Source organism: Gymnodraco acuticeps, unplaced genomic scaffold, assembly GCF_902827175.1.
Source record: "Gymnodraco acuticeps unplaced genomic scaffold, fGymAcu1.1, whole genome shotgun sequence".
In the NCBI taxonomy this organism is placed as follows: domain Eukaryota; kingdom Metazoa; phylum Chordata; class Actinopteri; order Perciformes; family Bathydraconidae; genus Gymnodraco; species Gymnodraco acuticeps.
The window spans coordinates 189,885-202,792 of NW_022990015.1; the positions used below are offsets into that span (position 1 = coordinate 189,885).

General features: G+C 44.0%; 1 protein-coding gene across 7 annotated transcripts in view; it reads right to left on the minus strand.

The window, feature by feature from the left end:
- usp9 (ubiquitin specific peptidase 9) overlaps positions 1-12,908 on the minus strand; it is a 39,043-nt gene that overhangs the window by 6,750 nt on the left and 19,385 nt on the right. For 4 of the 7 annotated variants that reach the window (XM_034213571.1, XM_034213569.1, XM_034213570.1 and 1 more), the window contains 27 exons: positions 11,008-11,103; positions 10,633-10,844; positions 9,967-10,207; positions 9,723-9,872; positions 9,482-9,602; positions 9,248-9,378; positions 8,766-9,044; positions 8,517-8,654; positions 8,250-8,387; positions 7,805-7,971; positions 7,590-7,698; positions 7,305-7,451; positions 6,744-6,890; positions 6,444-6,651; positions 6,134-6,354; positions 5,649-5,836; positions 5,392-5,565; positions 5,167-5,308; positions 4,162-4,918; positions 2,268-2,391; positions 1,961-2,186; positions 1,628-1,757; positions 1,319-1,522; positions 974-1,194; positions 797-885; positions 554-710; positions 109-321 (listed from right to left, as the gene is read on the minus strand). In XM_034213571.1, the coding sequence (XP_034069462.1) occupies positions 109-321; positions 554-710; positions 797-885; positions 974-1,194; positions 1,319-1,522; positions 1,628-1,757; positions 1,961-2,186; positions 2,268-2,391; positions 4,162-4,918; positions 5,167-5,308; positions 5,392-5,565; positions 5,649-5,836; positions 6,134-6,354; positions 6,444-6,651; positions 6,744-6,890; positions 7,305-7,451; positions 7,590-7,698; positions 7,805-7,971; positions 8,250-8,387; positions 8,517-8,654; positions 8,766-9,044; positions 9,248-9,378; positions 9,482-9,602; positions 9,723-9,872; positions 9,967-10,207; positions 10,633-10,844; positions 11,008-11,103 (5,130 nt within the window). The remainder of the gene's footprint in view (positions 1-108; positions 322-553; positions 711-796; positions 886-973; positions 1,195-1,318; positions 1,523-1,627; positions 1,758-1,960; positions 2,187-2,267; positions 2,392-4,161; positions 4,919-5,166; positions 5,309-5,391; positions 5,566-5,648; positions 5,837-6,133; positions 6,355-6,443; positions 6,652-6,743; positions 6,891-7,304; positions 7,452-7,589; positions 7,699-7,804; positions 7,972-8,249; positions 8,388-8,516; positions 8,655-8,765; positions 9,045-9,247; positions 9,379-9,481; positions 9,603-9,722; positions 9,873-9,966; positions 10,208-10,632; positions 10,845-11,007; positions 11,104-12,908) is intronic. The other 3 variants (XM_034213572.1, XM_034213576.1, XM_034213574.1) reach the window with 2 other exon arrangements.

Below are 12,908 nucleotides of genomic sequence, written 5' to 3' on the forward strand. Positions count from 1 at the left end.
TGGCTCCCTGAGCACAGTACCTAAGACTGATGGGTAATATAAATGAGCGTGTGTGTGTGTGTGTGTGTGCGCGTGCGTGTGTGTGTGTTAAAATGTCAATGTGATTACCTCCTCAGGACAGAGTTCACAGGCCTTGGCGAGTGTCATACGTGCGCTGTGCGAGCGCTCCAGGAAGTAGCCGTTGGAGGTCTCGTTGCTCTGGACCGGGGGGGACCAGTTGTTGTACGTGTACTGAGGGTTCCCCGTGTAGGGTCTCCTCTCCAGCTCGTCCCCTAACCACTCCACTGCCCACGTCCACTTTCGTTTAAGGTCACCATTACTCTGTATGCAGAAGAAACACAAGCTGATTAGAACATATGTACACCTGTGAATGAAGGATGAACACACTGCTCTATAAAGTCATTTATTCATTTTCTATAATTTGACAAGAAAAAAGCCCACGGTCCATTTATCAATACATCTTGGCCATATGTTTCCTTGTGTTTAGGAGAGACAGAAAGGGTTTCCAAACATTCTTAAACCGAAAATGAAAGGACATCCGTCAGTACTGTACCTGTAGGATCTGGTAAGCCACGGAGCAGTTGCTAAAGAGGGCCACCATGCACTTGATGCACTGGTAGGCTCGTTTCTGGTAGTGGTTTTTGGAGCGCTGGATGGTGTCAAAGAGCCCATCTCTGTCATCGGGAATGCCCTTCAGCACATTGTGGATCCTACACAACCAAACGAAGAAAAGTCATTCAGATCCCAGTCAAAACAAACCGCACTGTTAACTGAACCACAGAGCAGTGAGTCTGACCTGTGTGTCTGCCAGGAGTCCTCGATGAGCAGGATCTGTAGCAGCAAGTCCAGGTAAGGCCTCAGTTCATACGTGTAGGAGTATGCCACCTGCAGACGCACAACACCCACAATCTGAAGTCTTGTGGACAGAAACAAGTCAGCCACCTACAGAATTATAGATGTTGTTTCCGTTTACCTGCCAGAGCAGCTCGCTGAGCACAGTGGAGGAGAACTGAGGGTTCTCCCAGCAGCTGAAGCGCAGCAGCTTCACCGTCTCCTCAGAGTTGCTGCAGTCCTCGATGATCTTCTTCACGTAGCTGGTCCTCACAAACAGGATCTCTGCCACTAGCTGCTGCACCGGCATCACAGGGGTCGTCAGGTTGGTGTCCCCGTACGGGTTAGGGAGAGGAGGGTTACCTGGAGGGGAGGATATTTAGAGTTAGAAGCAAATAGATCATATTTATATTTTCTTCATTGGGCTCAAATTCTCTTTCATGAGTTCATATCAAATGTCTCTGTGGCTGAAGGGTAAAACACTCACCATTGATTGAGGACTGCATGCGTGCGGCGACGTCACAACAACGGACCAGCTGGGAGACCACAGTGTAGAGCTTGCCCAGCTCAGCGTACTGGTACTTAATGGGAGGGCCGGGACCCTCGTCCAGAGCGACCAGCATGAAAGTGGCAGGGACATTCAGCTTCAACAGCTGGGTCTTTTCTGCCAGCCCTGCAAGGGGGGAAACATCTTTAAGTCCCGAACAATTAATAACATTTGGCATGATCTTATATTTTATCATTCCCAGAGGAACAGATGTACATGGCAGGATTGTGAATGCTGTGCGCTCCTTACCGAGATTTGCATACATGACAAAGAGGTTGAAGTACTGCTGCAGGTGACGGCCGTGTTCAGAAACCTCTCTTCTGAGCAGGTTGAGTACAGCTCTCAACAGGTGGTCACTTAGACTGAGGTTATCACAGCCCTGATACAAACATAGAAAACAACACGCAAGAAGACAGCAGGGTTACATCAATATGAAAAGTGCAGGATGAGAAGCCTCTCAGTGGTAACCTGCGATGCAAACGGCTTTAATTATCTTCCGGGAAACCTATGATTCAAGCAGCTAAAAGAGGGCTCCATTAAAAAGGCCATTTTCCACAGAGCTCAGCTGAAGTCTGAACCAACCTGAGTAGCGGGTCCAGGCGAGGCGGTGGGGGAGGGGCACGGCCCGTCTTGCAGGGAAAAGTGAGCGATGAAGACGATGAGTTTGGCAAACGCACCACGGACCTCAGCGCTCGGGCACTCAAGCAGGTACTCTGAGAACCGGTTGGGGAATGCAAACAGGACTTTGTGTGCAAACCAATAGCGTACATTCTTACTGTGTCTCAGCAGGATGCAGAGGGCGTCATACCTACAGGGAAGGACAGGGAGACAAGTTATAGAGGACGAAACAGAGAGGAAATCTAAAAACCCAGAGGCAGACGGAGCTTACCAGTCACTGGCAGGCCCCCGTACCACTTTCTTGGTGTGGAAACCTGTGCTGAAGAGGAACCTAGCAGCCAGCTGAGCACTTATCATAGCAATCTCCTCTGCCTCAGGCAGAAGGTGGTCTTGTCCTGATAGAAAGAGAGCAATGGTTAACATAACAGAGACAATATTCCTCATTAGTACTATAAAATAAGCTGACAACATCCATTAAGCTACACCCAGAGATAAACATATTACTCAAGGTTGGAACATGTAACCGAATTGTTTAAGAGAATATATATCGAAATAATTCATCATCAAAAATGATGCCCTAGACTGTAAACGATAAGCAAATTATAAAAACTTGGATACACGTCATATCATAAATAGAATTATATTGCCGTATGCAAAAACAAGGGAATTGATGCACCTGCCCTTGTTTTGGCTCTGAGCTCCAGCACACAGGCTTTGCAATCAAATAACATCTATAACGTTAAAGAGCAGAGTTTCAGCTTTAAGGCTGTTTACTCAAATGTTAGCCTAATTTGTATTATACACTTTTGTTTCCTAATTATAAGACTATAAAATAACAACTCCGGTTACAATGCCAGGAAAACTGTAAATATTGTTAATGCTTCGAGCCCATTAAGACATTTCAATTACAATCCAATGTGCATGAAGTACAAAGGCAATGATGTGACTGTGGGACATGTACAAGATATTATGACCGACGATGCAAGGGACACTAAAAGACAGAAAATCACAAATGATGACGTTTCAATCCAACCTAAATTAGGATGAAACACAAAAGGCAGTTGATAAAGCAACCAGCAGACTCCAGCGTTAAGGCACAGAGACAACTACAAAAAAAGTGCACTGGTCTCCGACTAAGGCCAATCAGTCAATGATATATCATACAGTCAGACTAACATACCGGGTCAATGTGTTTGATCAGTAGGGAAAAAGGAAAAATCACTTCGTATCTAAACTGGATGCAAGGTAGTAAACATAATGCCCTCTGATATTTATTTTCCTGTGACACAGTTAGGGGTTCTGGCTTTATTAATAATGCAGTGCAGAGGCAGTGCATTTCTCGGCAGCCTGTGCTGAATGTCACACTTTGAATACATTTTTTGAGAAGCAGGTCAAAGATTAGTAGTTGAATTATAATGGCAGCTGCTATATGTTCAAGACAGCTGAAATCTAAAGTGGAGATACGATGAGGAGTTCATTGTTCCAAAGATCAAAGAATCCCTCTGGGGGTTTTGGCATACAGTCATAACTGGAGAGAGTGATGTGCTGCTGTACTCAAATCCCACATCATGCCCGTACAATCATCATGACTGTATGTGTCAAACGTTTCATATACAGTACATTGTTGATCCCTTATGTTTAATCACATGTTGTGGTACAGAGACTGACTGTTATTCCCATATATAAGGACATCCCGCTGTCCCAGTGGCTACAAGGTCTTTGATTGCACACATTTATACTTCAAATTATTTTTTTATAAATATCTATTCATTTTAAATCGAATACGGTTCTACTTTCACAAAACGTAATTCCCCCTGGGATAATTAAAGTATTTTAATTTGTTGATTGATTATCCATTATTCCAAAATATTGACTTTTAGCCTATTTATGTATTGTTCTGCCTTGTGGGCCTAAACGGGTACAAATAAAAGCTTTTACAACGGAGCTACACAGCGTGGGAAAATTAGATCGGGTTCATTGCCATCCTTTATCGGGCAGCAACGTGTGCTCCTAAAACATCCCAAGGCTTGAGATGAGGTTAACTAGCTACCTATATACATTTGGTTTACAACTTTTTAATATACAATAGAGACATTCATGATCCATTGAATAGGTTTTAAATCAAGCAACCCATTCACCAGCACGCTAGGAAGAAGGATTCATACCTGGAGGAGGGTTTAAATAGACACTGTTACAGGTCAGAAGTTTCTTAATGAACTGGAAATATTCCAGGCTGTATTGCATTCGGTTGTGCATGAATTGGACGTTCTGCTTGCGGACGCTGCACTCGATGACACCCGGCATCTTGACCTGATTGGGCTTGGTGGAGGAGATGGTCAGCTCCGAGATGTATTTGACAAGCTCGCTGTCCTTGTCCATTGAGTCCATACGCTCATAGAAGAGGATGTAGGCATTCCACCAGCGCTTCTGCCTCCGGTACGACATCCTCTTCATCATATGATCGAACACCTCGCCCATGTATTCCCCTCCGAAGCACTGGTTCTTCATCTCCTCCTCATCGTCCATCTTGCACTCCGTCACATCACCATCGTCAAACTTATACCAGCGGTTCTTCTCGCCATCGCCGCCGTTCCTCTGGATTATGTAGGAGTAGTAATGTCCGCCGCTGGCCTGGCCTGAGTGGACCAGCACTCCAACCAGGCGATACTTGGAGCTGCCGGGAGGCGTGGGTTCAGAGGGCTCGTTCTGTTGGATCACCTGGTTCTCCGGGTTCACGTCATCGCCCTCTAGCTTAGCCACACCAGCTACCGTGTACGGCTCCATGTCCAGCTCCCTGGGGAACTCAAAGTAGTCATTGAACTTGATGGCACACTCCCTCTCCCAGTCGTAGTCGAAGCGTTTCAGCTGGATGGCCAGGACCGGCGGCAGCTTCTTTATCAGCAGGCGCTTCACAGTGTCCACCTGACAAGGAGAGCAAAGGGTTACGTCTCTGTCTTTTTGAATAAACCTCCAAGTGAAGTGATTGAATAAAAAATCTGCATGGAAACATTCATAGGCTTAAATATTTATGTAGGATTTTTGTTTTTGATCCAAGAACTAGACCAGGCACTAGGATGAAGTACTGAGGGGGCTGCTTTTATCGATGTAACCATGCAAACTAGTAAAAAGGGCTTAATAACAACAACAACGACATGCAGCTCTGTTCTTACCTTCTTATTACACTTCTCACAGTGGTAAGCATTGGCTCCTTCAAGCAGATCTCCTTTAACGTACTGCTCCATGGAGTCCAACAGGTTCTGGTGGTTCCTGATGTCTACATTGAGTGTTGTAAATGACTCCTCACACTCATACCTGGCAACACAAAACATCATTATTATGCAACAACAAAACATCATTTTTCAGTTATTATTCGCGGGGAATAGCACTGCACTCACCTGTGGGGGCATCCCTGACAGATCTTCTGGTCAGCGAAGGACCCTCCCAGCACCTTGCTCAGCATGGCGGGGTGGCCCAGGGCTTTCAGTGCTTCATCCAAACTGTCCACCAACGAGTTGAAAAACTCCAGAGCATCATGCTGCTCCCTCAAATTGACTGGCTCACCCCATAACCTAAACCACATGGAACAGAGAGAATACAATTAGATCAGCAACTACTAAACAGTCAAAATGCGATAGAAATGTATTTGAAATACCTGAACTGTTTCCAGAAGCCCCTGGGGACATAGTACTGAAGCCTAGATGCAGCCAGGTGTCCGAAGATGACCTGCAGGTGGCGCAGTACCCCGATGTTGTACTCTTTCCTGTCCTCGGACTTACTGGCGGGTTTATCATCGAACTGATGGTGGTAGCTGAACACCTCATCACGAGGATCTACGTTACTCTGTTGAGACGAAACAGACAGAAGAACAATATTACGCTACTTTTTCACAATTGTTCATTACTTTTGGCTACCGTTTGTGTTCACCGAGTTCAGAGTTGCTTGATTAAAGAAAGCAAAAATCATAATCACATTTATTTTTGCCAATATTGAGATTACAACTACTCGTTGATTTTTGAAACGGTAAAAACATGTAAATGGTAAACGCATAAATCTGCTGCCCTTTGAGAGAAAAACCAAGAGAATAGATCTATAAATAACAATTCTGTGATGATTCCTAAATAAGCATCTCCACTGTACCTCATTCTCCTGCTTCTCATCCCCAGACATCTCGTCATCCACATCAGTGCCGGTGCCTTCAATGGCCAGGATGCCGTTGCGGATTGGAGGGATCATGTACAGCTGCTGGATGACAGAGTTCATATAACAGGTGGCCCCGGCGTTCTTCAAACCTACAAAGCCTTTGTTGGGTCGGGGCCCCACCGGAGGCAAGTACTCCCACTCTGTCAGTGTCTCGCAACCTGGAAGGGGAGGGAAGGAAACAACATCTCTCAGACATGATGCAATTTACCAATCTTCAAGTGAAATTGCCACACTGCTGTTTACCAACCTAAGTAGTACATGTCAGTCAGGGTGTCGACTATTTGCTTGAGGTTGCGAACACATCCTACAGCCAGTGCCACGAGGAGCTCAAAGCCAGCGTTGATGGAGGCGGGGCTGCTGCACACTGGGATGGCCTGCTCTGTGGGGAACTCCCCGCTCTTCATGTACTGCAGGTACACGTTAGATGCTGGGAAGATGAAGTCGTCGATCAGCTCCTAATCAAGAAAAGAGGTAGAAAGAAATATCTTAGTAATGTTACAAGAAAAGGAAACAAAATAAGAGTAGCTGTTTCAGGTGTTTGTTTTACCTTAATGAGGTTCGCTCCTCCCTTCTCGCAGCCAATGTAGTACTTTTTCTCTGGCGTCTGGAAGGCTAGAAGCTCTTTGGTCACCCCAAGGTGGCCCTCCAGGATGGTCTCCTCCACACCGGTCTCCCCTGTCCTCTTAACCTCATCCTAGCAAATAAAACATATTGTGTATCATCAATACTCGTAAACTACGTATAATAGGGCTGTGCGATTATGGCAAAAATCATAATCACGATTATTTTGGTCAATAATTGATATCACAATTATTAAAAATGATCATCCATTAACTTTGAAAACATCCATTTATTGCAAAAAAAATATTTGAACAGTATGTTTTTCACAGTTGATTACCATGAACTTTAAGTATAATTCAACTGGAAAAAAAAAAAATACATTTTTAAAAAATAAATAAAATTAATAATCGTTTTATTTCGATTACGTTGTTTTTTCGTAATCGTTGCAAGCCAATATCGTAATCGAGATTAAAATACGATTAATTGCACAGCCCTAACGTATAATATATCATATTTTCTCAGACATATGATGAGCCGGTGCTTTTACCCTTATCCGTTTTAGCCAGTCGATCTCGTTGTTGAGCAGCACCTCAGCGTTTGGCAGGTTGATGTTGCTGTTGTAGGCGTAGTTCAGAAGGTGTCTGAGTAAAGTGAAGTAGTCTCCAGCATGTTTGGCTCGCTCCTTGGCTGTACTCTGGAACATTTAAAATTAGGATCTTGTAAGCAGTTCAAATGCCTAGCACTGTGGTGATGCATTATAATACTTTTTTTTTTTTTTTAAAGTGGGAGGATAAATAATAGTCTTTATAAACCCAAGGCAACAGCAGCTCACCCCTAGCACAGTGAAGAGGAGGGTGATAAAGAAGAGGAGGGGTCGATGGCCCATACAGCATCTAGTTGCCATCAGGAAAAACTGCTCCTGGGCCATTTGACGCACAGATCTGTGGGACACAAATGACAACATTACCATCAGAAAAGGCCGTCTCCACCATTAAGGTCAGTATATTTCAGGTCAGTCTCAGTTGGAAAGTTTCCTGGTGTACTTACTTGCTGTGGCAGTGCAGTAGCAAGTCTATGATGAAGGTCTGCCAAGCCTTCTCTTTACTGAGGGTGTCCAGAGCCGTGGGCATGAGGGCAAAGCACAGAGTCATCACCTCCAGGGCTTCACAACACACCTGCTCATCTTCCCCATCTGGCTCCTTAGCTGCATTTGTCTACAAAGAAAAAAGGAACAAAGAAAGATATTAGGCAAAGATACATAGAGCATTGCAATTTGTTTGATTGCTAATCCCCTGAAAGTCCACTAAGCCATTGAGAGCTCTCTGTCTCTTGCTAGAAGCTTAGTGCTTTTTGGGAATGAGCTATTACCGTCTCTCCTCATGTCTTCTATTCAGCTTCATTTAACCTGTATTATGTGTTTTTGTTTAAAACATTGCGACTATATTTAAGGGAATATTACAAAGAAAATGTGCAACATTCAAAGGCAACTCACCTTTTCATATATCTTGCTGATTTCTTCATTTGAACTGAAGACGAGCTGCACTGTTCCGCAGCCTGATGCCCACACTATTTTCTGAACAGCTCGGATCACACAGATGTCTGGGATGTACTTTGATGCCTGGAAAAAATTCTGGTGAAAAAAGTAGTCCCATAGAAGCCATTATTACAGACGGCACCAACACAAGAAGGATCCTCGTAAAAAAAAAATGACTAATTCACAGATTTCTGTCATCTTAAAATCCTCTATCCGTTTACTTACATTTTCTGTTACCTCATCAGAGATCTGCTGGGCGAGGCGGATGGCTACATTGCGCAGCATGCATTCTGAGGCAGGGTTTGGGATGTTTTGCAGGGCGCTCTGGAGGACCAGAGCCTGGTCGTGAGTGGCCTGATTAATCTGTGGAGAATAAAAAGCAGGTTGTGAAAAAAGACGAAAACATGCCAGATACGGCAGTACAATACCCGTCATGCAGGTATGTGTCAGTGACAATTGTCTTTGTGAACTAACCGGAGAGACGGGAATATTTCCTTCTGCGTTGGGCTGGCAGGCCTCAGCCACAGCCTTCACATGGCCGAAGCCTACAGCAGTGAGGAGGAGCTTGGCGATCTTGAGCGCATTGAGGTAAGCTCCACGGCGTGTTTCCATGTCCGCCGATGGGAGGAAGTTGTTTCTGGTGAGCATGCTCAACACCAGGGGCAGCCCACCGCTCTTCAAGAAGTTGTACTGGAAGTCGCTGGCATCCTCGCCCAGAGTGGCACTGGCTGGCATCAGCAAAGCATAAACAACCTGCAACATGGGCAAACCAGTGTGAACCTTCTTATAAGTAGGCTGGCATGGGACAGTAGTACATTTAGGTGGAGTAGGAGTAAAAACTCTCAAATGTGGCACATGGTTAAAATTCTATTCACTGCAGTTTATCAACTACTAATTAACATATTTTGACACACAATGGCCAACTGAGAATGTATTACAAACACACTGAGACCCACCTCAATGAGGTATAGCACTTGTGAGGGTGAGGGGCCGAAGAAGCGCGAGTCCAGTGAAGGACTGAGGCTGTTCTCCCCGAGCTTGGCGTGGTCCAGACACACAGCTCGCAGATTCTCCACAGTAGTGTTGTCTGAGGAAACAGAACAATGACCAATGAGCCAACATCGCCCCGGGCTGTGTTCATGTATGTTTACATTAAGTAAAGTGGCTGTGTATTATTGGAGAATGTGTACCTGGAGGCATGAGTTTCATGAGAACCCGAGCTCCATCTCTGAGCAGTGGCATGTTGAGGTTGCAGCCCAGATCAGCCACCTGCCACAGGAAGGAGATGTAGCGCAGATGCAGCGACATGATCTGTGGAACAGGGCAGAGGGTGCTGTTTACAATGCATTGCCACTTCAATTAAATCCTCACACAGCCCTTATTATTGTGACACATATCAAGCACTTGGAAATCAGCCCAGGTTAAACTCACCACACCAGGAAGACAGCTCTCCACCTCAGGGTTGGGCCCTTCGCTGAAGTGGTTGCCGTGGTTACCAGGAGAGCCAGTTGATGAATCAGAAGAGCTGTCTGGGCTCGAAGGCATGTTGGCACTCACCTGGGTCAGCTTGGCCGTGATCAGCTATAAATAAACAACGATAATGAGTTAGCACTAATGAAATAGATATAAAGAACTAACAACAAATGACATCAGTTGAACAGTCTAATATTCTCACCGTTTTGTCCTTCAAATTGAGCTGACCAATCAACTTCCTGTCGTCAGCTGGATCAACAACCTCCCCACCAATGAAAAGCTCAATCTTCGTATGTGCAGCATTAGCTTTGATCCTGTTGAGGATGCCTCGGCGGACCGAACCGATTGTATCGTTGGTGTGTGACCAGATATCCAGATCATCGACCTGGCGCCCCTGGTTGGGGAAACGGACGATCAGTGTGATATGTTTCCCACGGAAAGCTCTGCAAGAGAAAAGTGGGGGGGAAAAAGTTTTGGCGCAGCCTGATTAATACAGGTGCGCGTATTTGTGTACAACAAGCCTGAGACGGCAGTAAAACATTGTTTATAACAGGCAGCAACAAATAAGGACTAAAGCAGAACATTCAGGAAATTATTAAATCCATCTTTTTTTTGTATAAATCCTGATACGGACTGAGACAATTAAACACTGTGTATTTTCAAAAGAGCAAAAGCAAGGAGCATTAGCAATTAATAGGCGAGATACTCCAAATTGTTATGGGTTCCTCATAGACCAATACTACGCCCTTCCAACAAGTTTTATGAAAATTAGAACAGTAGTTTCGCCGTAACCCTGCCACAACAAAAAAAGTGAACAATATAACGTCTTTTGCAAATGTAATAAAGCGTGTCATCATTGTGACTGTACCTTGACATAGGCAGTATAGTCCTCTCCTCGTGGTAGTCACTGTCACACTCATTGATGTACTCTTTGAGCACAGTAAGGACTCGCACCATGCGAATAGCCTCCTGACGGGCACAGTTGATGCTATCTTTGTCTCCATCTAACACACACAGGGTGTCGTAGGAGGCCTTCAGACGGTCAAAGCAGGACTGGATGAAATCTTCATGAATTTCAACCTAAAGGGAGAGGAAACGGGTAGAACAATGAAGACAGGTAACAAAACAAGTCATTTTAAATTATTTAAATCGACATCTGCTTGGGGCCTTTGTTAATGGATGAACCTTGACAGGAAATTGGAAAGCACAAACCCTACTAACTAAAATAGAAAAGTCAATGTACCTGATTGACTTGTAGTTTTGGTCCGAGGTTGGTATAGATCTCTTTGAGCAGGTCTATAGCTCGGCTGGCTATGTCATCACTTCCTTGAATGACCACCTGGAAGAGAAGGGAACATTTAAAAAAATGAAAGTTATTCTCAGAGTCCGGCTTCAATGCATTAATGTCTGTAAAGTAAAGAGGAGCCTCATTATTGACAAGTCACAATACAAGTGGGGGCAAGGTGCAACACACTAGAGCAGTGGTTCCCAAACGGTGTGCCGCGGCACACTGGTGTGCCGTGAGGCAAGTCCGGGTGTGCCGTGGGATTTTGTGACAACCATACGTTATTATTGCAATACACAACTACACAAAAATAATTACTTTTTAATTTACTATATCAATACTTTGTAGGTTTATATGTACGTAATCTGCGCGACTTGTGCGTCCACATCTCTACGTGCAGTGCTGCATAAACATGGCTGAGTCAGCGATAACTTTCGAGGGATGGAGGTATGCCCATTATTTTGAGTTTGTCCGAAGAATAGACAGGAATGTGACGGTGAGGTGCAAACTGTGTCCAGGCCAGAAGCTGTTATCCACTGCTGTAAACACCACGTGGTCAAACCTCAACAAGCACCTGCAAAGAACACATGCTAAGGTGAAGCTACCGCACACGCTATTTGTTGTTTGTTTATATCACGCAGTCTGTTCTTCTTCTCTGTCTTCCGGTTGTTGACTGTTTTGAATGACAAATACACACTACCGCCGCCTGCTGGTAAGGAAAGTTATTGCCACTGACGAATGCGCAGTTCGTACGTGCTTGGCGAGTAAAGTAACGAGTAAAGTAACGAGTTACTTTATGTAGATAGTAACGAAGTAGTGTAATATATTACTTTTTTTAAAGTAATATGTAATATATTACATTTGTTTAGTAACGACCCCATCTCTGGAGTTGGCGTTCTCTACTCTGGTTTACATGAAGAACAACAGGAGGTCACGGGACTCACGGCTCTCTGTTGAACAGGACTTGCGAGTGGCCCTCTCCTCAGTGCCACCAAGGATAACAAATTCTGCGCGCCCCGACAGGCACATGTATCTCACTAATTTGTAAGTCGGCAAAATATTTACAATAGCACATGTTTCAATGCTGATTGCTGAAATGTTAATTTTATAATTTGTAGTTCAGGACCATGCAGTGCAGCTTCCTTGCATTGACAGTTCTCTGTGCTGAATTTCTGCTGAGTTTCCTTTGCCTCATTTTTAATGTTGTGACCTGTCTGGTTTAAATGAGTGTGTTGCTGCTTTGATGAAACCTAATTTGATAAAGTTTCAAATTAATTTCTGAAATATTTCGTTAATAAATATTTCATGAGTAATATAGTTGTCTTTGTCACATTTTATTTGGCATTAGTAAATAATTATGCACATTTACAGATATCTTACATGATATGAGTGATAACACGTGTTATAAGGGCTATTTTGCACAATAGGTGTGCCTTGAGATTTTTACTTGTCCTTTGGTGTGCCTTGGGCACAACACGTTTGGGAACCACTGCACTAGAGGCCTGCTGTTTTTTCTCTTGCAATATAGTGGCGAAACATTTCAGTATTGGCTTTAGGGGAAGAGAGGATCTCAAAAAGCATGTGCGTAGTGCAAGTCAAAGTATCATAACGGTTTCTACTGTGCCCACAACTCCTCTTTTGTTCATAACATTCTGAATTCCAAGGCCACAGTGAAAAGGGTAGAGTAGTAGTAAACACATTTGTTGCAATTGTAATTTATGCACAAACTACATTACTACAACATTTGAATCATCAGTTCTTCCTCATTTTCCTCAATTGTTCATATTTGGTTTATTAAAATAATTATATTGTGATCATTGTTAAAGAATGTCTGCTATTATCATTATTATGAGTATATT